At 42.2% G+C, this 22,103-nt stretch overlaps 1 protein-coding gene across 5 annotated transcripts in view; it reads left to right on the top strand.

Annotated features, from left to right (window-relative positions):
- The window catches only part of KLHL3 (kelch like family member 3), a 209,228-nt gene that overhangs the window by 154,294 nt on the left and 32,831 nt on the right, over positions 1-22,103 (top strand). For all 5 annotated transcript variants that reach the window (XM_079771903.1, XM_079771905.1, XM_079771904.1 and 2 more), the window contains 3 exons: positions 4,824-4,933; positions 15,957-16,073; positions 19,522-19,671. In XM_079771903.1, the coding sequence (XP_079628029.1) occupies positions 4,824-4,933; positions 15,957-16,073; positions 19,522-19,671 (377 nt within the window). The remainder of the gene's footprint in view (positions 1-4,823; positions 4,934-15,956; positions 16,074-19,521; positions 19,672-22,103) is intronic.

Below are 22,103 nucleotides of genomic sequence, written 5' to 3'. Positions count from 1 at the left end.
AAATATATGTATATAAATAAAATATAGTTATTAATTTTTATTTGATAAAGCTTCCCACATGATTTCAAGTATATTAGATCAGCCTAATTTAGTTAAAAAATATTTCTTTTAAGAAGAGAGTAAATCCTCGAATCATTTCAGGGCCCTTGAAATGTCCCAAGGCTATCTCTCGGTTAAAGTCTTGACATTTAACTTGGAAAGACCACCAAATATACATAACCCAAAGATTATATTATATACTCTTTGTAATTATTCTAAAAGATATTAATTAAATTTAAACTGGTTTTAATATTAAAAATTTGATTCAGACCATAGAATTAATTCTTCTTTTTTAATTAGACCATATAAAATATTATATTCTAGGTTGAAATTTTACCACACATAGTACACATAAGGACTATAATATATTTTGAACTACTAATTTCTCTAGAGAACATACAAGAATTATTTTTCTCAAAAATAAATTTCTATACTTTATGCATTTTGTTATCACAACTATATAATTTCTCCCAACTTAATTTGAACTTTAAACTTTTTTATGAGCAGAAAATGACAGTATCTTTATTATATTTTATTTATTTATTTAAATTTCTTAATTGATTAAGGTGTTACATATGTATCCTTATTCCACCATTACCCCCCCATGTCCTCCACTCATGCCCTCATCCCCCTGTTGCCTGTGTCCATTGGTTAGGCTTATATGCATGCATACAAGTCCTTTGGTTGATCTCTCCCCTTTACCCCCACCCTCCCCTACCTTCCCTCTGAAGGTCTGATGGTCTGATCCATGTTTCTCTGTCTCTGGATCTATTTTTGTTCATCAGTTTATGTTGTTCATTATATTCCATAAATTTACAATGATATCTTGCCTTTTACTCGAATTCTTCCCCATTATAGCCTGGCTTGAAATAAAAAGACATTCCTCCCCACTTATGGATCACAACTTCTGAAGCTGTTACAGGCTTTGTGCGCAGTGAATCTCCCCACCTTTCTGGTGATCCCACCTTTCCAGTGAATTTCCTTTTTTCCCCCTGCTCCGGCGAATCTTTTTCTTCAGATCCCTGTTTTGAGGCACCAGATGTGAACGCCGCATCCATTTGCTGATAGGGTTCAAGGTCTGGAGAAGGGGCTGCGTACAAAAGGATATACTAGACAAGAAATATAAATCTAGAAGGCATGGGGGAGCCAGGCAGAGGATTCACTCTAGCGGAGAAACTCCCTGAATCTCTGGACCCTTCAGCTTTCAGAGATTTACTAGAATACACATTTTCCCTTTAGCAAAGCAAACAGGTATATCAATGGTAAAGTTTGGCAAACAATAAAAGGATTATCAGGTTAGGGCAGTGGTTGGCAAACCGCGGCTCGCGAGCCACATGCAGCTCTTTGGCCCCTTGAGTGTGGCTTGGTGTTAGAACCACTTCTTCAAAATAGACTCGCCCAGGCCGAAAACCGACTTCTGCGCGTGGGCCATGAAGTTTCAATCTCATTGTACGTGCGCGCCTGCACGAGGTATTTTGTGGAAGAGCCACACTCAAAGGGCCAAAGAGCTGCATGTGGCTCGCGAGCCTAGGTTTGCCGACCACTGGGTTAGGGGATTGCCTTCAGCCATTCAGCCAGCAGCAGGGTAATACAATGCTGATTTTCAGCCCTTGCTGAATATCAAAGTCCATCAACCTTCTAACAGACTTCTTGCATAATTATGCTAACTACTTGCTGGTCTTAGCCTGCAGTATCTTTGGACTTCAAAACAACCATGAGACCTAGGTCAGGTATTATGGTCCCATTTTATCCACGATGAAGCCAAAGTCTGGAAAGAAGTAACTGTAAGAGGTAGAGCTAGGACTTGAGCCCAGGTCTTCTGCCTCTTAGCCAAAGCTCTTCACTACATTCTCCTTTAATACATTAACAACAAAGCAAAACAAACAAAAATCCCCAAACCAACCAACCAACCAGTGTGAAAGGTAGAAGCTTATTCTCAGGGAGGTCTATATTCTGGGAGCAGAGGGGGTTCTTTCTGGGAAGCAGCTGGGAAGAGGGCTGACTTGAGTGCAAAGTCTTCTGGGGAGTTCCTGTTTCCCAGGAGAAGGAGTTGGTCAGAGCATCCTTGTCCTGTTTTTGTTTATTTGTTTTTTCTATTTTGTTGTTTCTTGAGTGTTGCTAACAGAAAGAAGACTCTAGTTCCCCAACTCTAGGGGCTTAGCACTGTCTCCTCAGACTGAGGGGGGAGGTAGGGAAGTTTCCTTCCTTGCTCCCTCTCTTCTTGCTCATGCCCTGCAAATCTCTTGGGTTCTGGGGGCCAGCCCTGAGCCAGCAGCTGCTGCTCATTAACTCCCCTGTTGCACCTACCCACTGAAAACTGCTTCCTGGGAGGCTTTCTGAAGGGATTTCAGTGGGAGGGTCCAGATGGGCAAAGCAGCAGCCTGCATCAGAAAGAGGTACCTGGATTCAAATTCTGCAGTGTCTGAGAGGGTGAGAGATGGGAAGTTGTGGGGGCTGACTGCTTTCTGCCTTGATTTATCTTTGAGATTTTTTGGTTTGTTCACTATGCCACCTGGACTATGCATCACTGCACTTCCATTTTTTTTTCTTTTCAAAATCCAGCCATCTACTTTCAGCTTTATGAGTTGTAAGGAAGAATTTTTCACAACCCAGAATTTTACTCTCTCACCTCCTGTTCTTTTCCCTCTTCTCTCTTCCAAATGTTAGGTTTTGGGTCAACCAAAGATAATGGTGGAGAGGTTGGGTGGGGCTCTGGGCCACAGAGGTGTTGGTGCTGGTTCGCCTGACACTCTTGCTGAGCTGAGCCTTGATGTCCTGCACTTGGTTGTGGTGTGCTGAGGGCCTTTTCTCTTTGCTATTTCTTGGGTGTTGCTGACAAATGAAGGACTCTAGTTAAAGACTTCTTGGACCAGAAAGGCATGTGGGGAGAATCTTGTACCTTTCCAAGCCTCCAGGCCAAGAATGGATTCCTATCATCCAAAGAAGATTGTTCACTTGCTTTTATTTTAAAATCTTTAGGAATGGACACTTTAAAAGTAATACTATGTAGTCTTAAAAATTCCCATAGTTAGAGAGGTCTTTTGCATGTCTCACCTAAAATCTAAGCTTTAAACTAAAGGTTTTTTTCTGTTGACATATAGAGAAGCAAGACCAGCTTCTTACTTTATAACAGTTGCTTCCCTTCATAAAGGATCTGACTTTTAAACCTCAGGATGGACAAGCTTTAATTATGGGCTCAGTGATATCATTAGGCTGGTGGGGAGCAAGTGGGGAACTCTTTTGTCCAGTGAAAGATGGAAAAGGTTGTTTATAACCTGATCTTTGAGAGTAAAATATTAAGGATTTAGGGAATCCGAATAAAGGCTATATGGGAATTCTCTGGGTCTGAATTATTTCAACATAAAATTTAGAAGATTTTTTGCAAGAAATGATTTAAATATTTGGTTTTTAAGAGGCCAATGAATGTGAGAAAGGGACTTAACATGGTCTGATGTTCCTTTTCATTATGCAGCTATAGCAGTCTTGATATTTCAGCATCTCTCAAGGGTGGAGGGTCTCTGAATCTGACTTGAGGGGCTGGCCAGACCAAGTGTGTGTAGCCCTGAGTGGGAACTTGGAGGTGTAGCCCTCCAGAGGCTATCAGGCCAGAAAGAGACCACCAAAGAAGGAAATAGGGAAGCCTGGAGGTCAAGGGGCACAGATGCTCCTTAAGGTGATGGTGCAGGGTTGTGAGAGAGCTGAAAAAGGAGCAAAGACGGACCCAAATGACAAAGGATCCTGCCACCTCCAGGACCTGCTGCACCAGAAATTGTCAACCCTTAGGCAGGTTCACCTTGTCATAGCTTGCAAAACCACTTTCATAGCAGTTCCTTTCCCACCAGAGCATGGGAGGGAGGCGAGACAAGTGGTCTTATCCCCATTTCACAGATGAGGATGGTGAGGCCCAGGGAAGTGATGCCATTGGCTCAAGAAAATAGTTCGTAAATGGCAAGGCCAGGATTTGAGTCTAGCTTCCTTCTTTCTGAAATACATGCTCTTTCACTGACATTTCACCGCCTCTGTAAATAGCAGGATGGTGGCCCAGCAAGTGCCAGGGTAGGAGTTGTACTTGGCATTTCCTTTGTGTGGACCTTAGGCCTGACTTGTTCTAGCTGTCCCCAAACTTCCCTCCATTTTAATGGCCTCCACCGACTGGCTGTACTGGACTGTTCCCAGTGGCAGTGGGACCAGCTGTGTTGCCACCACCCTGGAACGGATTCTTAGTTGGGCCTCCCTGTGAACCAGAGGCTCACTATAATAGACTTGACTTTGGACAACAAAGGATGACTTCCTTGGCCAGCCTTCTAATGTTGACTTTCTACCAGAACCCCCGAGACTTCCAGCCACACCGCAGTTCTGACCCACTTTAGTTTGGCTGAGCTGCTGGGGGCACTGTCTGCAACTCTGCCAGCTTGAGCCTTGAGGGGAAATGAGCTCAGTTAAGTAGGCAGGTCCCAGTGAGGCTTTTCTGCAACACCAGGACTGATCTCATGGAGCATGGAAAAAATATAGCCTCATATCTCTCTGCCCCATTTTCATCTCTGTCGGTGTTCTGGACAGAGGATCACAGGGGGATGCTTTTGCTGCTGAGTTAAAAGGCTAGTTTCCCTCCAGCCAGGACGTGCTGTCTTTCTCTGTCTCACCCTCTGCTTCCACCCTCCCCTCAGAGCCCCTAGGACTCCAATCTGAATCCTACATATTGTCATGGAAGGGCAGGAGTGTTTTATAACTTTGTTTTCTGAACTTCTGCTATCCTTCTTTTTCTTTTTCTTTTTTTGGAACAGAGCAGCACTTTCCAGAGGTGATGCTGGGGGAAGAATTTCTTAGCCTAAGTCTGGACCAGGTGTGCAGCTTGATATCCAGTGACAAGCTGACTGTTTCTTCAGAGGAGAAGGTATGATGTGGCCCCTTGGTGAAATAGGAGTCTCATGTGTGAGGGACTTACGGTTTAGTGAGACCTTTTCTGAGAGCTTATTTTTGTCACTTTTTTAAAAAAGGTCTTCTGATCCTTGACCACTAACGTCATTTTCTAGACCCTTTGTTAAAGAAGAAATAGTGGTGGTGGTCACAAAGCTGCCTTCATCAGCCAAACATTTACAGTTTGCCAAGCACTTTGCTAAGTGCTTTATGTTCTTCTTTGCACTCATCCTTCACCACAGCCCTGTGAAGCAGGCATTGCTGTTGTCCCCACATTACTGATGAGGAAGAGTGAGACTCTGGAATTAATTAGCTTATCCAAGGTCACTGCAGAGCTAGCATCTACCTGTTACCTGGTCTTAATCACTGTCCCACATGGCCTCTTGTGAATGTCATTGAGCATTCATGCCAGAGCAGACCTTTTGGGAATATCTGTTCCAATAGGGGTTTGGAATTCTCTCTGATGATGAAACTGAAGCCCAGATAGGGGATAGGAATTGCTGAAGGTCATACAGTTAGTCAGTGGCCATGCAAGGACTAGAACCCAGGGCTCTTGACACCCCGTCCCCTAACTCATTGACCACACACATCCTTTGTGTTGGAAGCTTGACTTCGCCCACTGCTCTAGCTCACCTGTGACTGCTCATCATTCCTACTTCAAGGCCTTGCCCCTCACTGACCCTCTGATTGGAGTATTCTCCCCATCCATCTTCACCTGATTAAATTCCAAACCAGTTCAGATTCTGCTATTACCAGGAAGAATTTCTTTATTCCAGGAGATGTAGTCTTTTGCACTGAAAGGAACATAAGCTTTGATGTTGGCCACCTGAGTTCAAATCTCATCTCTAGTATTTACAAATTACTTGTTACCTTGGGTAAGATATGTTGTTTCTATATCTGTTTCCTCATTTATAAAGTAAAGATACTAATAGAATGTATTCCATAGGGTGGTTGTGGAAATGGGATAAGGTTTGTAAAATGCCAGGTATCATATCTGGTACCTAGTAGGTGTTCCATCAGTGTTAGCTGAGTTTATTATTGATCTTGCATCTGGAATTAAGTCCTTTCTATTCTATGTTCCAAGATAACACTCACCTTGTTCTGCTTTTCATTGTACTTAGTTCTGACCTGGTCTTTCCTCCTTCCCTCAACTGAGTTTTTTTGATGGTAGGGGCCACATTTTATTCATCTCTATATCCTCAGAGATGTGCAATACATGTCTCTCGAATTGTCCTAGTCCACTCTTAGTGTCTAAACTTGAGATCCTTTCCAAGGGAATATTTAAGGAAAAGCCCTCGAAAAGGATTTTACTTTGGAGATAAGACTGAGTCCAAAAGCGTATGTCCAGAGAATGGGATGAAATTCACAAGCCCCTGCCTGCCATCTTGCAGAAGTTTGATCAAGAAGAAAAGGAGTTCAGAACTTCAGAGAAGGTGGCTGGCACAGTAATCTAGACTCTTCCTTAGGTTCAAGGAGCCCTCTGCTTCCATTATCTGGTGTGAAATAGCACCTTTGGAGGAAAAGAATGCCTCCTACCAGGCCAAAGGCTCCTTCTTGCCCCAGCCTCAGCTACAGAGTTGACTCCCTCTCTTCTTGCTGTTTAATGTCTTCTCTGGATTGTGCTACCAAATTGTCATAGTTGAAGGAAGGAACTACTTAATTGATTGGCTGTGTGAAAGTTGGGGCAGTTGGTCAGTTTGTGGCCTGCTTGAGCATATTCTCAAGCGTAGTTTGAAAAAAATGGAAGCAGTCATAAAACAGCAGGATTTGGATAAACTTGGGGGTTGTTTGGGCTGAGAGGGGGGACGCTGCTACTTTGAATTCATGCTGGCTCCTCCTGCCCTGGGATCATAGTAAGTTTTTTTCAGGTGAGGACTTATCTGCTTGCTGTACCAGGGCAGGGGTGGAGCAGGGTTGCTAGTAGGGAAAGGCAACTGGTTCCATGCTTGGCTTGATGCTCACTGGTTTTGACCTTGAGAAGTCACTGGTCTCTTTGAACCTTAGTTTCCTTACATGGAAAATGGGAATATAAAGTTGTCATGAGGATTAGACATAATGGGTATAAAATAGCAAATAGCAAATACAGTGTTTGGCAGGTGCTCAATAAGTGGCATTTGTCATTGTGATTACCATAATTTTGAGGCACCATTGAGAACGGTAAAATAAGCCATGAAGTTAATTGCATATTTCCAGAAACAAAGAAGCATGACATTCAATCTACACACTTAAAGTCTGTCAGTAGCAGCTCTTATTGATTCATATGCTTACATATGAGTTCCTCATTCTGTATAACCTGAGTTTGGAGTGTAGGAATTGTTCACATTAATGAAGTTTTGTATCATTACTGGGTTCTCTGAAGTTTTGTGTAACTCCAGAGTTTTGTGCTGCTTTTCAGAAAGTAGGTTACTCTGATCTTTATTCCTTTGATACCTTTAAGGCTGGCAGTATAATTTTGAGGCTTATCAAAGTATAGTGGGATTTGGCTTGCATTTTCTCTTTGGCAAAACCTATAGTTTTATTTCTCCTGAATTGAGCACATGTTGCTGGAAGTTAAATGACTGGAAGCCTTTGACAATTAGATTAATTTCATCATTTGGATGCTAGCCTTTTAGGCTTTGAAAATTCTGTCACCTGTTCCAGAAGATTTGCTAATTTCTACTCCCTTTCATTATATTGCATACAATAGGCAATCTCTGGCATGCACAGTAGCTTTTTCTTTCAATATTGCATTATAAGGAACCTATTGGAGTGCATTTGAAGTAATATCAGGGATCTTAATTTAAGCTAAAATTCAACTGCATTTAATGTTACCATTTGTGCAAAACCTAGCTGAGTCAGTAATCAAATAACCTGTATTCAGCGAAATCCACACTTGAACAGCAATATTAGCTGTACCATGACTTTCCTCTTTGTCTACAGCATACAGGTTTCTTTCAATGTTTATTATAAAATACAGCCATATTTCAGATATTAAAATGTGAAGAAACTGTGTATCTTAAAGTAGAGGAAATGTGGTATTTTAGTGTTATTGATGGTTAGAAATGATAATCGCTGGCCCCAGGCAGTTTGGGAGTTTGGAAGTATAGGTTCTACAGTCAGAGTGGCTGAGCTGGAGTCCTGGCTCCACTGCTTGGACAAGCTGAGTGACCTTGGGCAAGCTTTTTATCTCCCACCAGAATGTATGACCAATATAGTCTAGCCATGGATTTTGTCTGTCTTAAGGTCACTGCTAGAGTGGTATTGGGTCCATAGTATACACACACACAAATATTTGTTTGCTTTGACTGGGAATCGAACAGTGGCCTCCTGTTCATGGGTCAATGCTCAACCACTGAGCGACACTGGCCTGGCTTAGCAATACTCTTTCCTTTTCTCCTTTTGGGAGAGAAATTCAATAAGCACTGAGAAGTAGAATACCACAAGATTATGATCGAAAAGCTACCTTGACTGCTCACTGTTCTCCAGGTACATTTCACACATCATTAAAAAAATGTGGCGTTTGTATTGAAGTAAGTACATATACGTGAACAAATAAAAAGTGCACAGCTCAGCTTTTTACAAAACTACATAACTAGCACCCAGATCAAGAAACAGAACCTTAGAGCTCCCAGTCACTACCCACCCCAAGAAGCATAACTACTATTTTGACTTCTCATAGATTAGTTTTGCAGTTTTTAACTTTATACAAATGGAACCCTGGTGTATACTAGTATATGTTTTTGTGCTGACTTCTTTTCCCAGCATACTGTTTCATACGTCATTTCTAATTCTTATAAGAACTCACAAGGCAGAGGAGAAACTAAGGCATGTTAATAATAGATAACTTCATGGATTGAAGCTGCTTGTGTCTGCTTCCCAGGTCCAAGCTCTTTATTAATGCACACCCACCCTGATGGGGAGGCAGAGGTGAGTGACACTTAGCCATTACTATTTAAGAGTTTGGTGGTCAGACAGACCCAAGACATATATCCATAATGGCTAAGAGAAGTGGCTAAGAGAAGTAGTTGCCTATAATCAGAGTTCTAGGAAAGCACCTGGAGTATGTTATTCCAGATGATTGTGTGGGGAAAGACTTATAAAAAAGAGAATATTTGAGCTAAACCTTGGAGAATGAGAGTAGGATTTTGGAAAGCTATTCAGGTTGAAGGATTGTAGGAAGTTTGGAAGAACATTGTACTTTGGGGGAAAGTAACCTGTGTGATGAGAATCAAGGGTCTTTGAGGGAGGCTGTTTTAAGATGAGGCTGAGAATGAAGTAGGGGTCTGTGGAGAGGGTTAGGAGTGAGGACTTTATTCTCTAGGTCAGTGTTTACTGAACTATGTGCTGCAAAACTACATTGCTGTGAGATATTTATTGGTGTTGAGGTTAAAAAAAGTTCTCAGATTAGATACGTCAGACAGAGGAACCAGGTTAAGAAACCAGGTTAAGAAACTGCAGGACTTGTCAGAAGTTTTATATGGTAAGGAACTTTGTAATCTCTAAAGAGGATTTGGGGGTATGTATGTATGTGTATGAAGTGTTCCCCAGGCTCATTTGGTCCAAGGACCCCTTTACTGCAGAATGGGTTCCTAGTATTCTCAGGAACACGTTATGAAGAATAGTCTTGAGGTCGCCTTTCTTTGGTTGTCCAAATATTCTACAATGTACTGCACCTGTTGATTTTCCTTTTTAACAGTTTGTTTCATTACTGATCCATAATTTTTTATTGCGAGGCCACCTTCAGAGGGTGTTATAACCATGGGAGTCTGGGTTGCTCTGGGCTGTGGAAATGCCCCTATAGTGCAGGTTTACTGGTTTAGAAATAGGTGTTGTTGATTTTTTTTGTATTATTTTTTTTGTCTTGAGTATCCCCTTTTCCACCGAATAATGTCAGTTCAAATCCCACATCTCTATGTGGCTTGAGCCTGGGATTCTGATTTCTTGAAGATGAAATTTCTTACCTCCAAGGCCACAGGAGATGGCAAGCTTCCTTCCCCTTCCCATAGCAGATGGGTGGAAATCCAGTTCCAGTGTTACAGCTGGGGCACACCAGTTCCGGACATCAAAGCCATATCTGCATTGTACGGGCCTGTGAGCCATTTTGATCTCAGCTTCTACTCAGCTCCCAGACTTGAATTCCTTTTTATTTAAAGCACTTGGGCATTTCTCTTTTGCTTTTGAGTGTGGCTCAAATCTTCATTTTTTGGTAAGAAGTCCAGTTTCATGTGTTTGGAGCTTTGCGGAAAAAGATTCCTTCCATGTCAGCTCCCTCTGTCAGATTGACTGGAAGGCATTCTCCATCCCTGTGCCATGCTCCAGCCATTATAGGATTAGTGGCCCTGAAGTAATCTCTCAGCTTGTGGGCATTTCTGTCAAACCAGCGCTTCAGGGTCATGTGCTGGTTACAGGCAGCAGTAGAAACCTGAAGAGCAATTTCCAGGCAAGGCAATGCTACTGTTTTTGTTCTGTCATCGTTTTTGTTGTTTCTGTGAAGTCAGATATTGGCAGTGTGCTATTATAGGAAGAGAACCATGCACATTCCTGCTTTGGTTAACTTACTCATTCTCTCAATAAATATTTATTGAGTGCTTTCTATGTGGCAGATAGTATGTTAGTCATAGGAGAGACATTGGTAAACAGATAAACACAAGGTCCCTGTCTTCATGGAACTCATAGTCTCACGAGGGAGACAGATTTTATCAACTATGTACACAAATAAATAATAGCTACAAACTGGGAATTGCACTATGGTGGAAGCGTACAAGATGCTGTGAAAGTGTGGACTGAAAGCCAGTGGTTCTAATTGCTGCCCTGTCACCCATTTGCTGGGTAACGCTGGGCAGACCACTTTCTCACTCTCCGCCTCACTTTGCCCTTTGTGAGGGCCTCTGGCTGCTTCACAGGGCCCTCGTGAGTCTGAAATGAAGCAACTATAAGAAAGAGCTCTTCGGTGCCCTATAAAAACTCCAGATGCTGATGCTGTCAGAGCCAAGAGTGCAACTAGCTAGGTTTTCTAGAATCTGGGAGCCTTCAGACCAGGAAATCTAGCCAATGGTGGGCTGGTAAATAACAACTGCCTCTCCAGAAAAATTCTAAAAGCCCTGATTTGTTTGTGGATTCATTTGCTAATTTCCATGTTGTAAATATTTCCAGCAAGACTGGTTCCAAACGACCAGTGTGATGCCACTAAATGCTGGGCTGGAAAGAAATACACAGGACGAGCTCCAGCCGCAGCACATCGCTGCTGCCAGCTGTCCCCGTGTTGTGTGTGACGGGGGTGGGGGGGTGGGGGTGGGAATGTAGTTAACATAACTCTTGTTAAGCTTTAGTTTAAGAAACAACAACAGAAATCTGACAGAATCATTCTTGTGTCTAGAAGTGCTGCCTTCTTGATTTAAAATCATGTCAGTGGGTGTGGCAGATGCTACTGGCTCAATGCCTAGGAAAGAAAAGATTACCTAGAGGGGGTGTCCTGGGAGGGCGGTGAGGGTGTGATTAGGATTATAGGTTTAGGAATGTAGTTTCCCAACTCAACAAACAGTCTGCCTAGGTTTTTTAACTAATTGTGCCTTTGAGATGAAATACTGCATAATGTTAGAATTTGGATTTTGGAGTTAGAGGTGAATTCACATCCCAGATTCACTACTTCCTGGCAGCGTGACCTTGGACAAGTTGCCAACCTCTCTGAGGCTATTTCTTCATCTATAAAATGTGAACAACGATACCTATGTCACTGGGTTTTGGTGGATTAAATATGATCATACATGTAAAATGCCTAGCACTGTGCCTGCTAATGATCAAGTTAGTCCTTCTCAAATCTTGAGTAACAAATTAGGTGCATGTGTAGAACCTAGTTTTTTCTGTGATGTTGTCACAACTAGCTTTTTCCCCCCTGTTTTGTGTTTTGCCAAGTCACTCCCCTGCCTATTTTAACTTGAGTTCCCCTTCTTGATTCTCAGAACGCATTTTGAAAGCAGGGGTAAGTGCCCCAGGCTCCCTGCTTTACTTGCAGGGTGCAGGTACTGTCCGGGGTGACTGGGGGAGGGGATGGTAGGAAGATTAGTTCATCTGGTGCTCTCTGGCCAGGCTTGTGTGCTTACTCAGAGGTGTAGTGAGCAGGGGATGATAAAATCCGATTTTCTCCATCTCCTCCCACAAGGCAGTCTTGTAACAATTAATTGGTTTTGAATACGAAGCAGGGAGGAAATGATGCTATTTCATTGTTTAAAAGTGAAACCCTAAGCTTGCCTTGTGGCATCTTATTATTTCATCATGGGACCATGGAAAGTATTTTCATCTGAGCACATATCACCCTGTTCCATGACTGAAGCCACAGATTTTTCTATAAAGAGCCAGGGAGTAGATATTTTAGGCTTTGTGGGCCATAGAGTCTCAATTTAGCTCTGCTGTTGTAGTGCGAAAGCAGCCACAGACAGAACACAAACGAATGAGTGTGGCTGTGTTCCAGCAAAATCTTATTTACGCAAACAGGTGGCAGGCTGGCAGGCTGAATGGGCCTGTTGGCTTTTGTCTGCCAACCGCTGTTGTAGACGTTGGAGAGGCAGCGAGAACAATGGCGAGAGCATGAGCACTGGAGCCGGGTGTGTGCGGACCCCAGCCCTGCTGCTTTCTGGCTTTGCACTTGGGTGAGTCCCTTAATAAGGGGCAGGAGTATCGGCTCATTGGGCTCTCATGAGAGTCCAGGGAGACGGTGTCTCTGAAGAATGGGGCACAGGGGTGGCACTTGGTGAATATCAGCTGCCCTTACTTGTTCCCCCTTGACTTGGCTAGTCCCCTGATTTTTTTTTTTTTTTTTGGGGCCGGGGGGAAGGGGATGTTGGGAATAATTTTAGGCACATTGAAGGCTAATGCTAATTGGAAGTTTATTTGCTTGTTTATTTTTCTAGCATGAAGTCTAAATGAAAAAAAAAACATGTGGCCTTCTCTAGCTGCTGAGAAGGTCATTGGTGTTGCCCAGTGCTGTAGCTTTCACAGCTGAGTAGGTAAACAGTGCAGCTAAGTGGAACCAGTTGGACAAGTCAAGCCAAAAATAAAGATAAGGTTAAATATCGACTTCATTAGACTCAGCTTGCTTTTCAGCTTTTATAACAAAAACTAAGCTGGTTGATGGGGAAGGGCATGACCAGTAAATGCCACCTACTCAAGGACTTGCAGTTCATTCTTTAGCAAAGCTTTCTCAAACAGCCACCTGCTCTGTGCCTGGCAGGGCGCTAGGCTTACTCTCATGCAAGAGCTCACAGTCTAGTAAAGGGGAGTAGAAGGATAATCCCCACATAGGCAGAGGGGGACTGTGGCTGCTCACTACCTAACCCAGCAATGCCAGATTTCGCCAGCATTCTTTGGTCTGTGTCCTGGCTCTGCCCTCTCCACCAAGATTCCCGCCCCCACCTCCCAGTCCTGCCCTTTGCTTCAGCCTGGGCAGGTTCCACGGCCTCCTTACATTCTGAACTCATTTGTCCATTCATTCATTAACAAAGCATTTGTGTGCGTATTATGTGCCAGCAAATAACACAAGGTCCCTGTTCTCATAGATCTTAAGGATTAGTTGGAGAAATACAATTATTCATAAAATAATGCTATGGGGGTGAGCAATATTGCTCTATGACGGTTAATAATTTTAAAAAATGAACTAGACAAGGAGGATTCCCATGGGTGTATCTCTGTGTGTTTGTGCATATGTGGGTTATTTATACATATCTGGGAGCAAAATGTACATACATACTGCTCCTTCTGTTCCATTTCTCTTCCCTGTCCATTCTGATTCCTTGATCAGTTCAAGTATGCCCAGCCTGACTTAAGTGATTATGTGGGAAATATCAACATATCAGTACACACACAAAATATAGTTAGGTTAAGAAAAAGTAGAGTCCCCTCTTGCTCCCCTCCTCCCACAACCCCGGGGAAATATAGTTTTCATTTCAACTTCATGTCACATTGTAAATTTTGTTGCAGTGTTTTCCCCTTTCCCTTAGAATTTCTTTTCTTCTTCCATCCACTTTAAAAAAAGTATTTCAAACCTATTGTAAAGTTTGAAAGAATGAACATTCATATGCTCTTTACCTGGATTCACCAGTTGTTAACATTCTATTTCATTTGCTTTCTTTTCCTCTCCCTACATATTTAATTTTTTATTTTGCTGAATCATTTGACAATAAATTGCAGACATCATGACACTTCACTCCTAAATATTTTAGCATGCACCTCCTAAGAACATGCTAAATAGAAACTTTCTTTTCTAGCCATAAAAACATTACCATACTAAAGAAACTTAACACTGATACATCATAATATCTAATATGTAGTATGTTTTCAAATTTCCTTATAGTCTCAAAAAAGTTCTTTATGACTGTTTCTTTTAAATCCATGATCCAATCAAGGATCATGCACTGCACTTAGTTCTCCTGTCTCTAAATTCCTTAACCTAGAACTCCTTTCCTCCCCCTTTCATAATATTAGCAGTTTTGAAGAATCCAGGCCAGCTGTCTTATAGAATGTTCCAAATACAGAATTGTCCAATTGTTTGATTGCTATAAGATTCAGGTTAAACATTTTAGGGAGATATGACTTAGGGCAGTGGTTGGCAAACTCATTAGTCAACAGAGCCAAATATCAACAGTACAACGATGAAATTTCTTTTGAGAGCCAAATTTTTTAAACTTAAACTTCTTCTAACGCCACTTCTTCAAAATAGACTCGCCCAGGCCGTGGTATTTTGTGAAAGAGCCATATGTGGCTCATGAGCCGCAGTTTGATGACCACGGACTTAGGGGATACTGTGTCCTTCCCATTAAATCACAATCAGGTATATAATTTGTTTGTCCTACTATTGGTAGTGGTAACTTTGATCTCACCTTCACCCCCTTCTTGCCCAAGCAGCACTGATCTGATTTCTTCATTATTCTCTTTTATGTTTAAATTTCCCTAAATGTTGGCAGTGAAAACCACATCTAGTAGGCGTTGTCTATGTCCATCTGTCATGTCCCCCTTAACTTTCGAGCACTTTCAACACGGTGTTTTGTTTTATTCTTTCTAACAGCTGAAAATACCCCATGGCATGGTTACTAGTTTAATAATTTCTCCACTAGTAAACGTTGTGTTATTCCCTTCTTTATCCTGTTAAGAAAATGTGCAGCAAACATCTTGGAACACATTCTTGCACCACTTTTGTGTTTTTGTAGGCTAGCGCTTTATTTTTTTGGTCAAAGAGTATGAACATTTAAATTTTTTGTTGATACTGCCAAATTCTTCCCTTCCTTTAAAGAGCCTTGTTAATTAAGTTTCCACAAACGGTTCTGGTTTTCCCGCAGTCTTACCAACATTGATTTTTATCTGTCTGTGTGTTTATGGTGGTGCAGAGTTTGAATTTGGACTTCTCCTTGAGTAAGGCAAACACCCAAACCATAGAGTCTCCTTTTTGGTTCCAAGTCCAGTTTTGATTTGTGTAGAAATGAAATCTCTCTTCAAAGGAGAGGTCAAACCAAAGGAGAAATGTTTGCTATTCAGTGTCAGAAATTCTCTGTCATTCAATGTCACATTCACCATTACCACCAACTTTTGGCAGAGGGTCTTCTTATTGTTTTTATTCTGTCTTAACCGAGGAGAGATTAATGAGGGGAGCGTGTGTGTGAATGGGATGATGGATGACAATGCCGCCAGGGCTTTTGGTCCTCTTGAGTAGTCTTTATAAAACTTGGTTCAGAGTGACTGCTCGGTATGTCTACTCTTAAATAACGATTGGAACTGATTTTTATTTTGCAGTGAACTTGATGATTCTACATTTGGGATAACAAGTTTATAATAACTTACATGTGTATGTGTGATCACTCTCTTACATCAGCTACTAAACAAAGACTTTATATTTTTGTTTTATTTTAAATATTGAACTTTAAGTTAAACACATTTGTGGATGACTTTTAACTTTTTTTTTTCTTTTTTCAGGTTGAGGAAGTTGTTTGAAAGCTATTGTCTCTTTGGTAAAGTTATCTATGTTGACTTTATAGGTATTTGAAGCTGTGATTTCGTGGATCAATTATGAGAAAGAAACTCGTTTAGAGCACATGGCAAAGCTGATGGAACATGTCCGTCTCCCTCTTCTACCTAGGGATTACCTAGTCCAGGTGAGTCCTGTGTGAAGAATAAGCCTCTAGGGTTAGCATGGGTTACCCTGGTTGTCTGGAGTGGTTGAGGAGTTTTCTGGGTCTTCTGTACTGGTTGAGGGCATTAACCCATTGAGTTAAGTGTGAGGTGTGGTAGCATAAGAGCATTGGTTTGAAAATAAGACAATTAGGTATCAGTCCCTGCTCTACTATTTGTTAGCTTGGAGTTTTTATTTAACCTCTAAAGTCTTGATTTCTTCTTCCATAGAAAGGAAATTATAACAGAGCCCAAAAGTGTTGTTGTGGGACCAAAGGAGTTGTAAATATGTAAGTTAGGTGTCTAGCAACTTTTATGGTAGAGGACCAGTCAGAAGCGTCATTTCCATAACGTTGCTTTGTTCCCTTTTGCCTTAGCTTTAGGCCACTTGGGGTCCAATTTGGGATTGATAAATCAACTCTCACAGGTGCCTGGAATGCATATTGCATCTACCTCCTCTGAAAACAGGGTACCATATGTTTTTTCATTTAATCCTTATAATAACCCCCTGAGCAGAGATTATAACCCCCTTTGTTACAAATTCTGGCTCTATCACACACACCTTGCACTAAGCAGGCCACCACCTTTAATGCTCTCTATTCTGTTTATCTATTACATGACTTATTTTGTACAGCAAATGACATTACATACTCTTACAAGTAGGAGAGTTTAAAACTTAAATATATGAATGAAACGAAACTCCAAGGCATTAAGTCAGCCCTCAGCTATCCCTGACAAGTCTCTGGAAGGAATGGAAAGAGTGAAGGAAAGATACGAGGATGCTCAGTAGCCCAGGAACCTAGCTCTGTCACTTCTCAGCTGTCTCACGCCGGAGAAATACTCAACTTTTCTCAACCTCAGTGTTCTCTCCTCTGGTAAAAATGGCACCTGCCTGTGCAGGATTATTTGAGGACAGAATGAGACCATCCATGTGAAGCCTGCAGCCGTGCTCAGTGAGTCCAGCTGAAATATGTCCTCACAAACACTTGTAAAGTCCTCAGCTCATGACACTGTAGTCCATAGGCCTCATGTCAGGGAAATGCAGTCTGAACTCTTAACCTCAGCCCTCTTCTCAGGTGCTGAGCCCTGTATTTTGCACTTTGAATGGTACCACTGCCACCTGGTGGCAGCATATCCTTCCAGTAGAAAAGGTCCCTTAAGCAGAGGGACTGAACCTGCCAGAGCTTGCAGTGTCAGTCAAACCTCCCAGTGTCCTGTGGGAAACTTATCAAAGGTAGAAGTGGACATTTGGCTTCCAGCACAGTCTTGCTTCCACAGGGAGGAAGGACAGTCTGTGGACCTGGGTTCCAGAGAAAGCTCAAGGGGCCTTAGAGACCCCTAGTCACATCCTGCAGCAAGTGTCCACAACCAAAACTTAACAAAGACATTAGGACATAGTTCCCGGGTTATTGTGGCAGAGTAGGGTTCAGATCCGGAGAAGAAGGGGTCAGAGGCAATGGGCAAGAGAACTGTTGTGTAAGACCTCCTTTTAAAAAGGGCTCTTTTCAGAACACCTCTGGAAGAAGAGGATATTTCAGTAACACTCATTTGACCTTGAAACTTCAAACTGGTGTTTCCCACTGGGGATGGCTGATCGTTGAGGAGGAGGAGGAGAAAGGGAAAGCCCTGGGAAGACCTGCACCAACACTGTCGGACTTCTCGGGGAGGTGTTTCCTTGTTTGTTTGTTTTCAATAGGTAACATTTATTAGGCTTTCATTAAATATTTAAAAATACTGTTCTAAGTATGTAACATGCTATATCTCTAAAATAAGTTTTTATTGTGATAAAATATATAACATAAAGTTCATCATTTTAACCATTTTAAGTAGATCATTTAGTGGTATAAATTTCATTCACCATGCCGTACAACCATCACCATATCCATTTCTACAACTTTTCATCATCCAAAATTGAAACTCTGTACCCATGAAGCACTAACTCTCTAGGGGAGCTTTTCATGCAAGCTGAATGAGTTCTTTGGGAGAAATGCTATTTATGCATTTCTCTTTCCTCCCAAAGTTTTTTAGAGCTCCTCTCTCAACCTTTTACTTTTTTTAACTGACCCTAAAAGTTTATGACCTGTCTCAACCTGGTTCAGTCCCTCAGTGGGAGGGTGAAAAAACCTTCCCAGAAGACAGTGTTTTTGGAAGTATTCTTGGGATTCATCTCTGAGGAAGGAAGTTGCCAGATGTGACAGAGGCCCTGTCTTACCCATCCTTCTTTCCCTGCCAGATCCAATGCTGCCCAGCAGGTGATGGCCCTGGCCACATTTCCTCTCCTAGTCACAGGTGGGCACCTAGGAGAGGCTCAGTCAGGCCTTGTGCATGATCAGCTTGAGGTGAAGATAACTGAGGTGGGGAGGCCCTTCTCATTCTCCAACTGGACTTGAGCACCTCAGGGTCAGAAACCTTATGTTGTTCATCCTGGGGTCTAGTGCTGGGCTGTCCAACTAGAATCATTCAGTCAGTTAGCTGTTGAATGGAATTGACCCTTTCCCAACAGATTCCAAGCACTTCAGCAAAAAAAAAAAAAGAAAAAAAAAATGAAGTGGCCTCTGGAGACCACACTGCCCCTTTCAGATATGCCACATAGCAGTCTGATCTGGACCAAAACGGTAGAGGTTTGAAAGAGCACCAGGCTGATTTCATCCTTGGTCTTGCTCAGGAAACATTTAGGATTATTTTTGCTGAGCACCTGCTTACGCCCATAACTCTGGAATAAGAGGTGAAGAAGCTATTGTCCCAGCTTAGATGGGGTCCAAGGTGAGGTCAGTAGGTGGGACTTTTGTGCAGGACATTTTTTCTACTCTTATATCTCTGCTCCGTTAGAGGGTGCCTCACTGGCCAGTTTTATCCTTAGGATTTCACTTAAGAATATGGATATGAATTCTTCTTCTTGATAGTCACATTGTTTTATTTCATGCTTCCAAAGGTTGGCTGGTGGATACCACCCTCTTCCTCTTCCTCACTTTCCTCCTCTCAAATGTTTGACCATTTGCATAAACATTGTGATACATTCAAACCAGGTGGAATGTGGAAAAAGGCTTTCAGGACAACTAATTGTCTTTGTTTTACATAATCTCATTTTAAGCTTCAAAACAAACAAATGAAGACACAATTAGGTTGTGGGTAATTTTAATATGCCGATTTTATAGATGAGAAAACTGAGGATAAGAAGAATTAAGTGGTAGAGCTGGAATTTTTATCCTTGTTGGTTTGATGCCTGAGTTTAATCACTTTATTCCACAGTACTCTTGAAATGCAAGAGGTGACCACCAAGTTATAACTCTGTGGACCTTTCTCTTGAGGTCTGAGATGATGTGCTGTGAGAATGAATGAGTGTGGGAGTACAGAATGACTCAGCCTGGGGTGACAGCATGGTAGATGTGGCCAGGCTCCGCTCCTGGATCACCTGTGGTTTATTACTTCTAGACAGTTGAAGAAGAAGCTTTGATAAAGAATAATAATACCTGTAAAGACTTCCTCATCGAAGCCATGAAATATCATCTGCTCCCTCTGGATCAGAGACTCTTGATTAAGAACCCCAGGACCAAGCCCAGGACTCCAGTCAGTTTACCCAAGGTAAGCCCCAGCCCAGTCACTGCCAAGAGTTGGGACTGCGCCCAGGGAAGGTGGCCTTCTGTTCCTGCCTCCAAGTCTTTCCTCACCCATGGCTGCCCTGCACCTTGGTTGTATTAGGATCAAAGAGATGGAGTCTACTGGTTCCTCTTGAATCTGCTGGTACCTCTCTCTTTTGGGCTCTTCCTTTCTTAAGAGTTTCAAGGTAATCTCCAATGTCACCAGGGCGGATTGAGAATACCTCAAAGCCCTTCCCTCTACCCTTCTCTTGTTTCACACCACGGTTTGGGCTACATTGCTTTTGAAAGCAGAAGAATGCTGTATTGGTTTTGACTTAGTGATGGCCATAACAATCCTCTTTCTAGGCCCTTCTTTGAGTCAGAACAATTCTAGTCTGGTTCCTTCCATTACCACAGAGCCATAAAGGACAGTTAGGGCTGCCAGAGGGGAGAAGGCGCTTAAGAAGTCTGATAGGTAATGAAGCAGGGAATAGAAATGGGAAATGAGACATTGTGAGGGGCAGGAGGGGGCAGCCAGAGGAAGGAAAGGGTGAGCATAGGAGGGGACCCCATGATCAAGAGTCTGTGCAGGGTTCTGGATACTTTGCCTCCCTGCAAGTCTCCTCCCTTCTCTGGTCCTCAGGTTCCTTATTTGCTGAATGAAAGATGCTGCACTAGATGGTCTCTAACATCCTTTCTGGCTTGGCATCGAGTAGCCTTCCTAGGATCCTAACATATGGCTGAGTGTGGGAAGGTTCCAGCCAGCCCAGGAGGTCCCTTAGAATTTAGGAGATACGTGCCTGTGGGGAAGAGAGGGGAAAGAGCATGGTGTGGGCTACTGCCCAGAGGGAGAGCAGGAGCTGGGTCCTTTGTCTTGAGGCTTTTATCTCTCTCATGTAGGCAGGAATGTTAGGGGAGGTTTCAGGGGAGGGCTTCAGCAGAATATTCATCAGTTTTTTAGGTGTGCTCCCTTAGGGTCATGGTCTCCACTGATTGGTCAGGGTCAGGGCAGGGGGTCTTTAGTCATTGCAACTGGTCCTGGTGTCGCCCACCTGGTTTTGCTGCTTTTCTGGGCCTGGAGCTGAACTACAACTGAGGCCTAGATGTTCTCTCTAGGGAGGTGACCTGTATCTGCTGTAAAGTGCTCTGCCAGCTTGTTCAGCTATCTGTCTCAGCTTCCCTGTTCCACTTGTTTGGCCCACTGGCCTGTCGCAAACCAGCTAATATGGTGGAACCAGTGTTTCACTTGAGTCTTTCTCACCCTCCAAAGCTGTTCTCTGAACCCATGACAACCTGCACCTTGGTTCACCATTGTAAACCTGAGATTATGTATGTACCTGTCTTCCTCCTGCTGTCCAGTGCTGGTTACAAGGGGCAGCCACAGGGCAAAGGCCTTGGTCTGAGTGGCCACTTGCCTTACTGCATATTGACAATCTTTTGTTTTATTTTGTTGAAATAGCTCACTCAGGCTTCTTCATATTTTTCAAAATGAAAATAACAGTTTTCTTTAATGATAGGAATATGTGCTCATTTTGGATTATTAAAAGGATACTGCAATTTTGAAATAAATTTAAAATATCTCCTGAAATCCCTCCACTCAGAGGCAATCATTGTGATCATTTTGGTGAATTTTCTTTCAGACATATCTCTGTGCACTTATTCACAAATAGATAAAAATGTACACTTTTAAATAAATGGAATCTTGCTACATAGATTAAAATCTTTTTTTCCTCCTACTCAACCATATTTTACAGACTGCTTTAAATGTGTTATCAGTAGAGGTAAAATCAGCATTTAAATTGTGATAGGTACATGGTATTTAATTATATTTATGTACCATTAGTTAACTGTCCTATATTGATGAATTTGCAGATATTTCTATTTTTAAATATTATAAACATTTCTGTATCAAACATCTTTTAAAAGCTGGCATCTTGTTTTGGTTTGCATTTTTTTAATGGTAAGATTAATCTTGGTTGCATATGATTATTGGCATTTGTATTTCTTTTCTTTTTTTAAATTCTCTATTCATGTCCTTTGTCCATTTTCCTATTAGACTGTATGTTTTTTTATCAAGGGGTTTAAGGGCTCTTTTTTTGTTAAAGAGGTTAGGCCTTTGTATATATTTAAAACATATTTTTTTTCTTAGTATGGAGTTTGCCTCTAAACTTATTTATAATGTTTTTGAATCCTCCAAAACAGTTTTTTAAAAAATAAATATATTCTTATTGATTTCAGAGAGGAAGGGAGAGGAAGAGAGAGAGAGAGAGAGAGAAACATCAATGATAGGAGGGAATCATTGATTGTCTGCCTTCTGCATGTTGGACTGAGCCCGCAACCCAGGCATGTGCCCTTGACTGGAATCGAACCCGGGACCCTTCAGTCCACAGGCTGATGCTCTATCCACTGAGCCAAACCGGCTAGGGCCAAAACAGT

Source organism: Cnephaeus nilssonii, assembly GCF_951640355.1.
Source record: "Cnephaeus nilssonii genome assembly, chromosome: 5".
Lineage (NCBI taxonomy): Eukaryota > Metazoa > Chordata > Mammalia > Chiroptera > Vespertilionidae > Cnephaeus > Cnephaeus nilssonii.
The sequence above is the reverse complement of the archived record's forward strand: the minus strand, read 5'-3'. Positions and strand labels throughout refer to the sequence as shown.